Raw genomic sequence first — 14,766 nt, forward strand, 5'->3', positions numbered from 1 at the left:
GCAGGAGCAACAGGCTGCAAGAACGGTTAGCGCATAGCTGCAATCACTCCTCATATTTCCTATTATATTATATATTCATGTTTATATTGCTTTTCAATTTCTTATATAACCTGTACAACAGAAAGCTGCTGGTTCAAACAAAACCCTACTTCCTGTTTGCGAAGCCTGCGAACGTCTTTATCGCCCTTTAATTACAGTCAGTGGACACATGTGTGCTCCTGCAGCGCAGAGGTCAGGGCCGAGGGACATTTTGATCCGTTTTAAGACGTTTTCTAACCACAAACCTAAATTCCTGACAGAGAGCCGGATGAGAGGTTACAACTGGCCATGCACAATGAAAACAAAACCAGTTGGCAGACAGAAACCCCTCTGTTTCTTAGCTTAAGAAAAGAAGGAGTGTCACAACTATACATCTTTGCTTGCTTTGCCTTCACTCCAACACCCACTAGTCCCCTTCTTTGGTCATAAAGTGATTGAAGTCTCCTAAAATACTACTTGATTTCATCCTTGTAATAACAACAAAACCAGGAGTCAACATGGACGATGAATCACTCGGGCCAGAAGGAATTGAGGCAATCTCCAGTGCACAAACAACAACGTGATTACAGCTTTGGGGGATGTCAGGTCGGCCGTTTTATTCCAGACGTTTTTGCTTTGGTCGCCACTTTTTCTCAAGCCCATCATTTTGAAGGGTGGAATTAGACTGCAGCGCCGGACCGGTCCCTTTGTTTGGGGTCCATTTCAAACACTTGCTTTTCTGTTGTCACACGCATCCCGGTTGTTTCACATGCTTTCTCCAAACAGAGGCAGACATTAGCAGCTGGGATTGCAATTCATTTGTGTGTGTGTACTGCAAATACCACATGACAAGCCTGCAGACTGGCTCATATGGTGATTTAAGCATTTGTGAAATGATTTGTAGACAAGAAAGAAATCATTTGCTGGTTTTATCTGTTCATTCTGCTGATGTTCAGGTGTATATCAGTATGTAGGTCTCTACTTTAAAGAGTCCTCTCCTGCTGATGTTCAGGTGTATATCAGTATGTAGTGTCTCTACTTTAAAGAGTCCTCTCCTGCTGATGTTCAGGTGTATATCAGTATGTAGTGTCTCTACTTTAAAGAGTCCTCTCCTGCTGATGTTCAGGTGTATATCAGTATGTAGTGTCTCTACTTTAAAGAGTCCTCTCCTGCTGATGTTCAGGTGTATATCAGTATGTAGCATCTCTACTTTAAAGAGTCCTCTCCTGCTGATGTTCAGGTGTATATCAGTATGTAGTGTCTCTACTTTAAAGAGTCCTCTCCTGCTGATGTTCAGGTGTATGTCAGTATGTAGTGTCTCTACTTTAAAGAGTCTTCTCCTGCTGATGTTCAGGTGTATATCAGTATGTAGAGTCTCTACTTTAAAGAGTCCTCTCCTGCTGATGTTCAGGTGTATATCAGTATGTAGTGTCTCTACTTTAAAGAGTCCTCTCCTGCTGATGTTCAGGTGTATATCAGTATGTAGTGTCTCTACTTTAAAGAGTCCTCTCCTGCTGATGTTCAGGTGTATATCAGTATGTAGTGTCTCTTTATTGTTCTCATACTGCCTGTGCTGCAGCTCTGTCTGAAACCAGAGCCCAGTCTGCTCTGATTGGTTAGCTGGCCAGCTCTGTTGTGATTAGTCAACATGCTTAGAGATGTCCCGCCCCCTTAGCCTATCAAGTAAAATGTGTTGGAGCACGGGTGTTCCGTAATGATGTCACCGTGTTCCAGAACTTTGGGATTTTAGCCTTTGGAGACCATTTACATGCATTAAAACCTATATAACACACTACAGGAGAGGGAAACGAGCATAATAAGGCACCTTTAATACACCGCTGACATTATGTAGGGAGGTGACTCACGAGGAAACCTTGAGATGGTTTCTGAGGCAACAGCTTCAAGTCTCTGCTAACAGCTGTGACTAATAGCGCGGGCGCTAATAAAGCTAGTACTGATTGATGTGAGTGTGTTGGTTCTGTGGTCTCATTGTTGATTCCACGATAAGCTGTGGGCTTCGCTGCTTCGCCTCCTGAAGAAGGCATTTAATTAAGTCGGGCAGCCAGCGTACAGGTGCTGCTGTCCAAACAACTCGCTGTCACGCAGCATGGGGGAGATGGAGGGGCGAAAAGATAAGGAAGAGTGAACGGAAAGTGAGAGAGTGAGAGGGATTAAAAGAAAGAGAGGTGATAAGAGGGAGGGGTGAGAGTGGGAGAGAGAGGGAGGGAGTTACTGCAGGAATGAACAAGCAGAGCTATGTGAGCCGGCTTCATTCTCAGCTGAGAGGAGAGGAGGGCTGTCAGAGAGTCAGGGGGGAGGCAGCGAGGCGGTAATTAAAAGAGAGACAGAAGGTGCGAGATTGTCGTTTAGAATCTGGACGGATAAAGGGGGGAGAGGACACGGTCAGGAAGGGAGTCGTTCATCCACGCCCCTGACTGTGCTGGAGGAAAAAAGACTCAAGAAAACAGAAAGCATGAGGAGGCGAGGAGCAGGAGAGAAAAGTGACTGACGTGTGACCGTGAGCATGGACTGGCTCGGTGATGGACCTGGATTACATGCCTGATAGGGAGGCTTTCTCTCCCATCTCTGGAGCTCAGTTGGGAGACGTTCGGACACATCTCCCCCATCCTCCGGTTCCTCCTTCCCTTCCTCTGCTCCCCCGGTGTCAGTGCTGCCAGGATGTGAGGCAGAACACTGCTCCGTCACTCACTGAGGCTGAGAGGTAAGCCGGGGAAAGGGAGGTAAACGAAGATGAAGCGAGGAGCAGAGTTCTCAGTGTATCAGGGAGGCAGCCCGGCGAGACGCCCTCCCCAGCCTCCCCCCGATAACCTGAACCTGCGGGTGAAGCAGCGCTCGCTCACCAACCTCACCCTGCTGAGTGACGGCGAGCAGCGGGTTTACTCCTTCGAGCTGGACGACACGCCGCCTCGGCTCTCCAAACCTCACAACTCTTCATACTCACCTTCCAGCCTGCAGGGGAGCCCCAGGAAGGAGGTGGTCACCAGGGGGGGAGGCGCTCGGGGAACCAGGGCTCGGTCCCTGTCGCTCTCCCTCACCAAAGTGCTCTCCCAGTCGGAGCACTCCCTGATCCCCGTGCCGTGGCGCTGCACAGGTGGGCGGCCTCAGCGGGCATCGTACGGCGGACACTCGAGGACTGAATCGGCACGGACGTCAAGGGAGGTGGAGGACGAAGAGGGAGGTTCAGACGAAGGGAAGAAGAGGGGAGGCAGCAAGGGGAAGGATGACGGGGATTGGGCGGAGGAGGAGGTTTCTGAGGGAGGGCCCCGAGAGGGAGCGGCTCAGCTGGATAAAGAGCTGATCCTCACCATGCTGGGCGACCTGGAGCAGGTGCTGCACCCACAGCCACGCCCACGTAAGTCAACAGGTGTGGAAGTCATTTTGTAGACATGATTTGCAGATGACAAGAAATACAACAAGTTTGAAGACGCTGCGATCACTCAAACCTCTTCAAATGGTGAATGGTTGGAATTAGAACATGTGAGTTGTCTTTCTGAGAATAGCTGTGTATTCTGGGCGGCATCAGTAACCTCCAGACTTTGTGGAACATGTACAGAATTAAAACGCCGGAAAAAATAGTTATATTTTTATATATATACGTTTGTACAGGTTGACAAGATTTTGGTTAAAAAAGCAAAGCCTTAAAATGTCAAAGCAGAAGAAGCCTTAAATAATCTGGATATTGGCTTAATCCTATTCCTGACGACTTATTATTAGCATTTTGACGAGATTGTAAACGCACACACTGCACATGCACACACCCACTCAATGCAACCATAAGCTGCGTGGACACAGATCCCCTGTACATGCACACACCCTTTTTTTTACCATCACTCAGTCTGCATACAGGCTCTCTGCATGAGGCTTCAAGCAGCTCCTGTCAAATCCACAGGTAGCTCGTCGTACCGCCACCTATAGCTCGACATTTCCATGGAGTTTGTGCTTTTATAATGAGCACATTTTAGATGTTAAACTGTAGTTGATTGCACATTTAAAGAAAGGTAAGAATATATTGTTGAGGGGTGCTGCAGTGAGAAGAAGAAATCCCTTGCAATATATGTTGGAAAACTCCCCCACTGCTCCTCGCACCTGCCTGTGAGTCACACAGCTAACTTAATCAATAACTTATTATTGTATGTGTGTGTGTGTGTGTGTGTGTGTGTCCCAGTCATTTGGCTCTCTAAGTACCCGGTTGCTGTTGTGGCAGTTTGAGGATTCAGCCCCGGGGAGCGTTCATCGCTGATATGTATTAACAAGATGTACTGCGATGCCTGTGAGGAAACCTTGTGGATGTGCAGGATCTGTGTGTGTGAGTGTGTGAGTGTGTGGGAGCTGCTGTAGCGGCACGGCAGTGACTGTCAGCTGATGCTTCATGCAGGAAGATTTGTGTCAAACTGCTGCGAGATATGTGTGTGTTTTACTGAGATAAATGAAGGATTTAAAGGACATTTATTGACTGTTTTGCAACAAAGGGTTAGACAAGGAAATGCTTTTGTAGCTTGGACCATTTACACTGCGGGGCGGGGGGTTGTAAACATGACAAAGCAAAACCAGAAGCAGAAGTGATCCGTAGTGATGTCACCGTGTTCCGGAACCCAGGGATTGTAGCTTTTGCAGACTGTTTACATGCACAAACACACCTCTATAACACACTACAGGAGAGGGAAAACCCCCCAGAAAAGCACAACAGGGTCTCTTTAACAAATGTATCAGGGTGAGGTTCATCGTCCTCCCTGCTCAGAGATCCGGTTTGTCCTGCATTCGGTCCGTCACGATGCAGCCATATGGTCCTGTTGTCATGTTCCCGCCACTGGACTGAGCCCAGGAGCCGGCTGTGCACATCAATAGTCTTATTGGTGGTCGCTGGGTTAGCCTAGCCTCCTTCCCTCTCCTCCAGGTTCGAGCAGGTGGAAAAAGAAGACCTAAAGAAAGCATTTAAAGACAAACCGTAGCAGAGTTCAGGGAGCTCCTGCACTGTAACATTATTACTGTACTATAATAATATTCAGTTAGAGCGTGGGGGCTTCAGCAGCAGCTCACATGCATTATTAACCAAGAGGGGGAGCGAGAGGGAGCTGGCACTGATACAGTATGTGTGTGTGCATCTTTCACTCCCAGTCATTTGCGTTATGATGGAGCAGTTCTACCCTAAAAATGTGTGTAAAGGTGTGTGTTCCTGCTTATTCCGTGCCCTTTTCCATACCCCCCCGAGTGTTTGAACCTGGCTGCCTCTCAGCCTCACCGGGCTGGATGGAGGCTTGAATCCAAATGAATACTTGTCACTTCTCCGTAGTGTTGCTGCAGTGGAAACACCTGCTGTATACATGTGTCAGAGCAGCTGCTAGACTCGGATATCAGGGAATCCAGCACCCAGATTGAGTGTTTTCATACCCAACTAGTAGATGTATCATCTCTACTTGATAGATATCATCTGTTGAACACACACAAACACACACACGCCTCAGGCTGCTTCTCAAAGCTGCATGAGGTGACCCTGCGTGATGGAGCTAGACTTCTTCAGGTCACTTTAATTATGGCATTGTAATTGGATCCTTCTGTGAGGGGGAAAGGGAGGAGCGGTCCATCTCTCCTTTAATCCACAGACTGGATCTACTTTGGAGCCACTGGAAAATAACCTTCCACTGAGAGTCTTTATCAATGTTGTTTCCCATGTCTCCTCTCCTAAAAGGAATAAATTCAGGACCCAGAAGCGTCATTCCTTTTCTGTTCAGTCTCAGAAGACATATGATACGGGGTCTGAGGTTAAAAGCACGTGGCTCAACCTCTACCTCCAGTTCTGCTCGCTCTGCAAAGACAAAACATGACCTCAATTATCCCACGCTGCTCCGCACCCTCTGAGGTCGGTTCACAGAATAATTGAGGTTGTGTCTTGACTTAATTTGGGGTTTTTATCGTTCTGGAATTGAGACATTTTTGACAGTGTGGCGACGATGCTGAATCCATCTGATGCTATACTGTGACACGCTTCATGTCCGTGCATCTGGAGCTTTTTCCTTGGGTAGGTAAAGAATTTAAATGAAACATGACATCTTGACCTGCCACAGGAGACGCTGGGAGACGTATCAAACCTCCAACCTCCGCTACTCGCCTCCCAATTTCTCTAAAACACTGTAATCACAGTGACCTGGTGCCTTGCAGCTAGTCACAATCATCTTACCACTGCAACGTCTCCTGGTTCATTTGCACCAGGGAGATGTCTTAGACTCCCCTCAGACTGGACAGCAATGAGACCAGCATCCAGTCTGTCTCATGCCACTTGTTAATTACCCATGCTGTGGCGCCCGCCTGCAGCTATGGGGAGAAGACAAGGGGAAGAATGTGAAATATTAGGTTTGGTTGCATGCTTCTGCAGAGGGAGATAGGGAGACGGAGGATTTAAGTGGAAGTGTTTCCCCGATGAGCCTGACAGAGAAGCACAGGAGTTTGCTTTCGCAGGCACAGCCGTGTCCTAAACCTACTGACGGAGACACGACATCTCTGCCTCGGCCTGAAGTAAAAATACTGTGTTTTATCATCTTTTTTTTTACTGAAAGAGCTGCATGTGGTGCATACTGACAGCCAGATTTACTGAATGACTTCCCAATTGTCGTCCTGGGGTTTTGAGACGTGCACGCCTGGCTGTCGGCGCGATCATCCTGTTTTATTACTTTCGTGACATTCTGTATGTCAGATGTCCTTCTCACCTCTTGTGTGTGTATGTAGAGCCAAACATCCAAGTAAATCATATGAAATGTGTGTGTCTCCAGGAGAGGATCCTGAAGCGAGACGCATGAGGACGGTGAAGAACATCGCTGACCTGCGGCAGAACCTGGAGGAAACCATGTCCAGTCTGCGGGGGACGCAGATCACCCACAGGTAACAGACAACACGTGAATCAGATGCAGTGATTTGGATGCCAGTGGTTATTTTAAGAGAGGTCAGCAGCTCTGTATAGTCAAATGTGTAAAAAAACACACAATTTAAAATAAACCAAAGTTTCCTTTATGATCATAGTTTGAGATAAGGTAAGTCTTTTCAGATCCACTTAGGGAAATGTAGGATAGTTCCAACAAGGTTACCAATAATAACCCAAAAATAAAAGAATAAATATAAATCAAAATAAATAATATGGATAATAAAAACAAAAAAGTACATTAATAGTTTATCAAATAATATAAAATAAAATGCAATAAATAATAATAAATATAATAATAATAATAATAATAATAATAATAATAATAATAATAATAAAAATAATAATAATAATAATAATAATAATAATGATAATAATAATAATAATAATAATAATAATAATAATAATAATAATAATAATAATAAAATAATACTAATAATAAAAAGGATTAAGAAATGAGTGACAGTAAAAATGTGAATGAGTCACAGATTATAAAATGACAGATATATAATTAAACAATGATACAGTGGTCCCAGCTATATCGTCAGTTTGCTGTCCTTGAAAATAAAATAAATGCAGATTTTCATCCCACTGACTCGCCTAACCCAACGTCTCCATGTTAGTCTCCAAAAATGAGTAATGTCCCCTCCATAAACACGCCATCTTCCTGGATCACATTAAACCCAGGCGCCACCGCTCTCTCCAGCTGGCTCACATGTCACAACGTTCAGGAGTTGATGGACAACCTTTTCCTGGAGAGAGAGAGTCTCATCTGTGAGCCTCGGGCCCCGCGGAGCCTCTGACAGTGCAGAGACCGAGGCCCCGGCCACAAAATGATCACCGTCGGCTCCCCGGGCAACGGTTCCCTCACTCCATTATTCTGTGTGTTTGCGTCCCATTTGCAGGGGAAGATGGTAGCCGGGCTGCAGACAGCCATGACAGATGGCGGTCTGTGTGTGTGTGTGTGTGTGTGTGTGTGTGTTTGTGTGTGTGTGTTTGTTTTCCAGTCCTTTTTCTTTTTCTCTCAGACTCGATCAATACAGCCTCATTGTCTTAGCACCATATTTAATCCAAAGCGGCCCACAGGGTTTCAGTGTGAGGTGTGTGAATGAATTAAATTCTCCTGCTTCAGACGCACAACGGCATTCAGCAGTTAAATGTGAAACGTGCATCGTCTTACCTCTACCTCAGCTCCATATACGCTGCGTCTGCACCAAGCCGGCTCCTGAGTGTGTGCCTCTGCGGACATGTTTATATTCTAAATGTAAGGACAGCCTCGGAGTGTGCATGCCAATCTGTCCATGACAAAAGCCCGGCCACACCGTGCTTATCTCCCCTGGAGGAGAAAGGGCTGTAATCGCCTTGAAGCTTTGAAGCACTTTAAGCAATTAATCACTGATACGCTCCAGCAGACACGACCGTCATATTCATCAGCGACTCTTTCTGTGGGATTCTTCTTCAATTTCTTTTTTTGTACCACATCTATAAAGACAGGGTGTTAAGGCTAAGGGGCGGGACATCTCTAAGAGGTTGACCAATCACAACAGAGCCGGCCAGCTAACCAGTCAGAGCAGAATGGGCTCTGGTTTCAGACAGAGGGTGAAAAGACACAGGCAGTATGAGAAAAATAAAGAGCTTTTTGAACATACTCTTTTTATGATTTATGACTTCTTCACATGAAGTCCTTCCCAACTAAGACAGAGGCATCAAATATTCAAAAACACTGTCTCGTACACACCTTTATAACTCCCTATAAAACATACTTTACTCTACAGTGATCAGTCACTTTAAATCCTCCATCAGATATTAGGAATGTCACTTTTCCTCTTGCCTTAGTGGGAAAGTGTCTCTGGTTTTGAAACATCATTGATGTTAAGATGTAGGTTTGCTTCATTAACTGAACGCTTGCAATCATTGCTTTGTAATAAAGCTCAAACAGAAAAGTGAGCTACACAGAAGCAATCGCTCCTCAATTCAAGAGCTATGAATAATTTACCTCTGTGTGCTCCGTGTGTAAACAGAAAGTAAACACACCCGGCCGGGGGGAAAAGCTATTATGTATCTGCGGCGGCTGAATCCTCAGAGGTGTGTGGGGGGGGGGGACACAGCAGGGGACATTTGCCAGGTTTTCCCTCGAAGATGACAGGATTTTCTTTTTGCTCCAAAATGTCAATCAAAACTATACTTTATTTTCTGGAGAGAAAACCCGTGGAGGGATGTGTCAAGATCCAGAGTATCTGTAGAACACAGGGATTGATGCCTCTGCAGACCATTTACATGCACTAAAACCTATAGAACTATAGGGGAGGGATAACCCAGAGCCTTTTTAAGAGCCTTCATAGAGTGGCGTTGCAGAATTACATTTTCCCCGAGATCAGTGAATAAACCTGCGTCGGATGAAGTCTCAGAGCAGGAAGTGTGTTCAGCATGACTCAGCAATATCCATTCTGCTGCCAATAGGGATTCTTCTCCCGCTGAGCTCCTGCATAAACACACCTCTCTCCTCTGATTTATTTGGGATCTGCTTCTGCTTCTTTATACCAGATAGTCTAATAAAGCCTGAACCAAACAGCAGGGTTTATGGGAAATGTAGTCTTGATATTGAGAGGATAACTAACAAAACAACAACAACAACAACAACAACAATGTGTGTGTGTGTGTGTGTGTGTGTGTGTGTGTGTGTGTGTGTGTGTGTGTGTGTGTGTGTGTGTGTGTGTGTGTGTGTGTGTGTGTGTGTGTGTGTGTGTGTGTGTGTGTGTGTGTGTGTGTGTGTGTGTGTGTGTGTGTGTGTGTGTGTGTGTGTGTGTGTGTGTGTGTGTGTGTGTGTGTGTGTGTGTGTGTGTGTTGATCTCAGGAGGTGTTGATAAAGATTAGATGTGAACATGTCCGGCTTCGCTGCCCCTCTCATGTTGGCACTTGGCATCACAGGGGACAGTGTTATGACCTTTCTCTCTCACACACACACACACACACACACACACACACACACACACACACACACACACACACACACACACACACACACACACACACAACTCACTGCTCTCACACCTCTGTCGCCACCATGTGTGAAACAGTGCTTTAGAATGTGTTGTCTCATCACACAGCAGCTGCGTTTTAAGATATGTTTGTACCTAAACAAAAGTTTTGAATGCTATATTGAAATACTTTAGTTCTGTTACAGTTTAAGGGATGAACTTATAAACAAAATATCCTTATAATCACTTAAATCAGATATTTTCACATCAGCATCCAAAATGTCCTTTCAATTTGGAGATTTCCTGCTTTTCTCTGATTTATATCATATTGAAATGATTATTTTTGGGACTGAAAAAGCACGAAATGTTTGTCTGTTTTCTGATATTTCAATTGGACAACAACGGGGCTACATATAGGCACATTCCCCTACAGGATACCCCAGAGCATTGTGTGTTTTTATGTGTGTTTTGTGTGCCATCATGTGACTGTAGTGCACTCTTCCTCCCAGCAGAGAGAGCTCAAGCTAGGTATTCTCTTTGCATTCAACGTCCAAACATCTGTTGGGGATTTAGCCTTCATTTGTGGTTAAAAAAAAGGAAGTTATCTTGCAAACAATCCAACCATTTAAGTCTAGTTATTGCCCTAAAGTTTCACAGGTTCATTCACGTGCTTCAACCGTCATATTTTTCATATCTTCTGCAAAATACATTTAATAGTTGGCTAAAAACACGGCTGTCTGTGTCTCCATCTCCCTGTGATTTCCGGTGATGGATGCTCTGACATATACGTCCTCATGGGAGCAATCACTTCTGCTATATTTCCCCTTCAAGTCAACACAGTGGAAGAAACAGCAGCACTTTAGGAAGTGAAGGAACACACACAGCATCAGGTTTGAAGGGAGTGGTGCTCTTAAAATATGACTGCTCTTTTCACCTGAATGATTTACCCTTTGCAGAGGATTGCACCTGATCAGAGTGAGACTTGTGATGCACTTTAAGCCATTTCTTCTCAAGATACTGTCAGAAAAAACTCAGATTTAGAGTCAGATTGAACTCCTTTACTTTGTCTTTGCCTCCACAGTACAATAGAAACGACCTTCGACACCACCGTAACCACGGAGGTCAACGGGCGGAGTCTCCCAGCCCTCACCACACGCTCCTCCCCCATGGCCTGGCGCCTCGGCCAATCACAAACCCCGCGTCTCCAGGCGGGCGACGCCCCCTCGATGCCCGGCGGCTACACGGCGCCCCGGGCGACCACGACGAGCGCCGGGTGCACCACAGGGCGCTACACCGGGCACACTGACACTTCCAGGTTTGTGTTCAGCTCCCCCCTGAGGCGAGGGGGGAGGGGGGCCGAGCAGGGGGAGAAGGGAGGAGAAGGAGGGCAGCAGCAGATGGAGATGGAGATGGCAGGGTACTTGAGTGATGGAGATATCCTAGGGAGGAGCAGCCGGACCAATGAGATCAACAGCGGGTAGGACGACTATAGCGCTTAGCATGTTAGCTTCCTCTGACTTCCTGCCTGAAATACCTACGCTCTAATTGGTCAATTATGGACTCATAATGTATATCGATAGCCTAAATTAAACTTGCTTTTATTTGGTTGAGGTAATGATAAGTATTTGCTCATTATCTACCAGCTGAACTTACTCCTACTGGGCCGAATGCAAAACAACTTTCAAGATACGGTCTTTAGTGGTAACAGACGGGAGGGATTTTACCATGACTTACACATCTTAAAATACACTCAGGCTCATGAGATGAAGATGAGGCTAGTTTTACTCCCTGAAGCTTTTAATGAGACTCATCCAAATCATTCCGAAGTCTCATCCAGGCTCAATCCCAAACCAAGAGAAGAGCTTTAAAGGGGCTCATTTTCGGGCTCTGTTGTGATTGGTCCACCGCTTAGAGATGTCCCGCCCCCAAGCCTATCACGTACAATGTGTCGGAGCGCTGGCCAAAAGAAGCGCGAGTGTTCCGTAGTGATGTCACTGGCTTCCGGAACTCTGGGATTTTAGCCTTTGCAGACCATTTACGTGCACTGAAAACCTCTAAAACCAACTACAGGAGAGGGAAAATGCCCCTTAATAGGCGCTCAAAGTTATATTCGAATGGAGAGTATGAGACAAAGAACATTAGAGGAACTAAACATGCTCTAGAATAGATATAAGTATAAGTGTTGACTTGAAGACGAGCAGAATTTGTTCCCTTTGATGTCATTCGGCGTTCTTCATCCTTTACTCTAACTGAAACACTTTGAATGCCTTTTGTGCATACATGAATACAAGTCACATTTTTCCATTCAATGTCGCCGTGCACACTGGGTTTAGTGGAAAAAACACCCCGCTGGATGTGTGTTCATCACACGGTGTCCAAGGCCTCATCTCTCTCTGCGCATTAATACAAAGAGCCAGCTAACATCCAGCAAGGCTGTCATCCTCTGTCTTGCCATGAAAGTGAAGCGTGCGACTCGAGGCCACACCATTCACTGACAGATTAGCTGAATGGAAATAGATCCAGAAAACATCACGACAAGATGTGTGTTTGCTTCTGACCTTTATTCAGTGAGCAAATGACACACACACACACACTTTCCAGAAAAGGGTTTAAGGGGAACGGCAGACTGTTAAGGGATGTAAAGCAGAGTTACGGGGTTAAGCATATTAATTAGAAACGTGTCAGAGCAGAAAATGAAACAAAACGTCGGGAAGGGAAAGGGATTAGCTAAGCGTAATTAGCTAAATGCTAATGGTCTCCATGTCCTATCAGCTGTGTATGCTCACAGCCTTAAAGCTTACCACTTAAATACATTTAACAGGGCCTTAATTGGTTCAAATACGTCTTAAATCAATCTTTAAAAGTCTTTAAAATGTCGCAAAATAGATTTGATTAATAGTTTCTTTCTTGTTTTGCAATTTAAAATCTCTAAATAAATTATAACTTCTGTTATTTGTTTATTTTCATACTTTCCTGAATGCCCTTTTGCAATAACAATTATATCCAGTGTGCGGAAGGAGTGCTCAAAGCAAGCAAATTAAATTAAATGTGTCTGTTAGGATTTAACATCTAAGATTTGGCTGAAAAGGATACCAGGAAAAGTTGTGTTTTTCTGCAAATAAATCTGGTGTATAATTGATTTAGTGTATTTTATCATTCATCTAAATGACTGTAAAGTGAGTCTTTATTCTAAGGAAGTGGGTTCATTCTGCATGGTCTTTAAAAAGTCTAAAAATGTACCTTTCCTTCGAGCTGTAAGAGAAGCATTTGATTGGCTGTCACACAATAAAAGTGCTTTGTAATTCCTTATTGGTTAAGTCAACAGAGGTCGGAAATGTCAAGTCAAGCCAGTTCTATTTATTCAGCCAAATATCCTCTAATGAATCCCCCTCCCACAGATACCTTACCGACGGCGGCCTTCATCTGTACACGAGGAACGCGGGCCGAGCCTCAGAGTCTTCTTCCTCTCGAGATGTTTCCCAGAGAGGAAGCAAAGAGATGCAGGGCGACATCGACAGGTGAGCATGGAGTCCATAACTCACCTTTTGCTGATTTGATATCGGTGTGGACGAGGACCCAGGATGCATCAGTGGTGTGAGCCTTTGCAGACCATTGACATGCACCAAAAAAAGCAGAATAGGGCCTCTTTAATTGAAAAGAAAACAAGTAAGAAGTAAGTTCATGTCCTTCAGAGAGGACAGGCACGACACAGCTAGATTAAATGAGGTGGAAAGGAGAGACGTGTGATCGATTTAAAGCTGTCAGACTCAGATTGGGATGACAGGCCTTCAGGGAGCCTGCTGGGAATCCACTGCTGCAGCGACATTTCCCAGCATCCAACTCTAACTTCTGCCAACACTTTAATGAGTCGCCGTGTTTGGAGGAGGTGGAGAGCAATCAGAAAATCACTCTTCAGGATTAGTTTGATTTGTTATAACGCTTTGAATTAGGAAAGGGCCCTTAAAGTCACTCCTGAATTAACTTATTCAAGGTGTCAATGTGCTCATTTGGAGAAGAGGTGGGTTTTAAGAAGGAGAAGAGGTGGGGTTTTAAGAAGGAGAAGAGGTGGGTTTTAAGAAGGAGAAGAGGTGGGGTTTTAAGAAGGAGAAGAGGTGGGTTTTAAGAAGTGATTTAAAATCAGATGGTATGTATGGTTATAGAGGATGGATTGATGTTCTGCTTCCTGCTGAATCTGTGTCTTTGTTTGTGCTCTCAGTTTACATAACCGTCTTGTTGATCGGCCCTGACGGTCCTTCTGTTTCTGGTGTGCGTGTTCGCTTTCACAAGCATCACAACAGTCAGTCAGTGGAGCTATTCAGCCAGTCCGATCATATCTGTGATCGGCCGAGCATCTCGATTCAGCAGACCTGACCGGCGGTTCAAACCAGGTGTCAGCTTCTCCCGCCTGTCAGTCTCACTCTGATCTGCCTGTCAGACTGTGACACTCAAAGGGATGGATGGATAAATATGAACCCTGTGAACTGTCTCTTCCCTTTGCCGAGTTGTGTTTTATCAGTGGTGCAAAAATGTGTCCTAAAACCTTGAAATGAGTCAGCATTAGACGTCATCACGCCCAACATTAGCCTCCTTTAGCTTAGCGGTGGAGACGTGAGGTCATATGACCGTGCTGTAGTTCCTTTATAGCCCAACATTAGCCACCTTTAGCTTAGCGGTGGAGACGTGAGGTCATGTGACCGTGCTGTAGTTCCTTTATAGCCCAACATTAGCCTCCTTTAGCTTAGCGGTGGAGACGTGAGGTCATGTGACCGTGCTGTAGTTCCTTTATAGCCCAACATTAGCCGCCTTTAGCTTAGCAGTGGAGACGTGAGGTCATGTGAC

At 45.3% G+C, this 14,766-nt stretch overlaps 1 protein-coding gene across 4 annotated transcripts in view; it reads left to right on the forward strand.

Annotated features, from left to right (window-relative positions):
• Positions 1-14,766, forward strand: part of nav3 (neuron navigator 3) — a 131,966-nt gene that overhangs the window by 77,891 nt on the left and 39,309 nt on the right. For 3 of the 4 annotated variants that reach the window (XM_063905513.1, XM_063905514.1, XM_063905515.1), the window contains exons 10-12: positions 6,804-6,912; positions 11,009-11,404; positions 13,326-13,445. In XM_063905513.1, coding sequence (XP_063761583.1) covers positions 6,804-6,912; positions 11,009-11,404; positions 13,326-13,445 — 625 coding nt within the window. The remainder of the gene's footprint in view (positions 1-6,803; positions 6,913-11,008; positions 11,405-13,325; positions 13,446-14,766) is intronic. The other variant, XM_063905516.1, reaches the window with a different exon arrangement.

The sequence above is a fragment of the Eleginops maclovinus genome, chromosome 17 (genome assembly GCF_036324505.1).
Source record: "Eleginops maclovinus isolate JMC-PN-2008 ecotype Puerto Natales chromosome 17, JC_Emac_rtc_rv5, whole genome shotgun sequence".
NCBI lineage: Eukaryota > Metazoa > Chordata > Actinopteri > Perciformes > Eleginopidae > Eleginops > Eleginops maclovinus.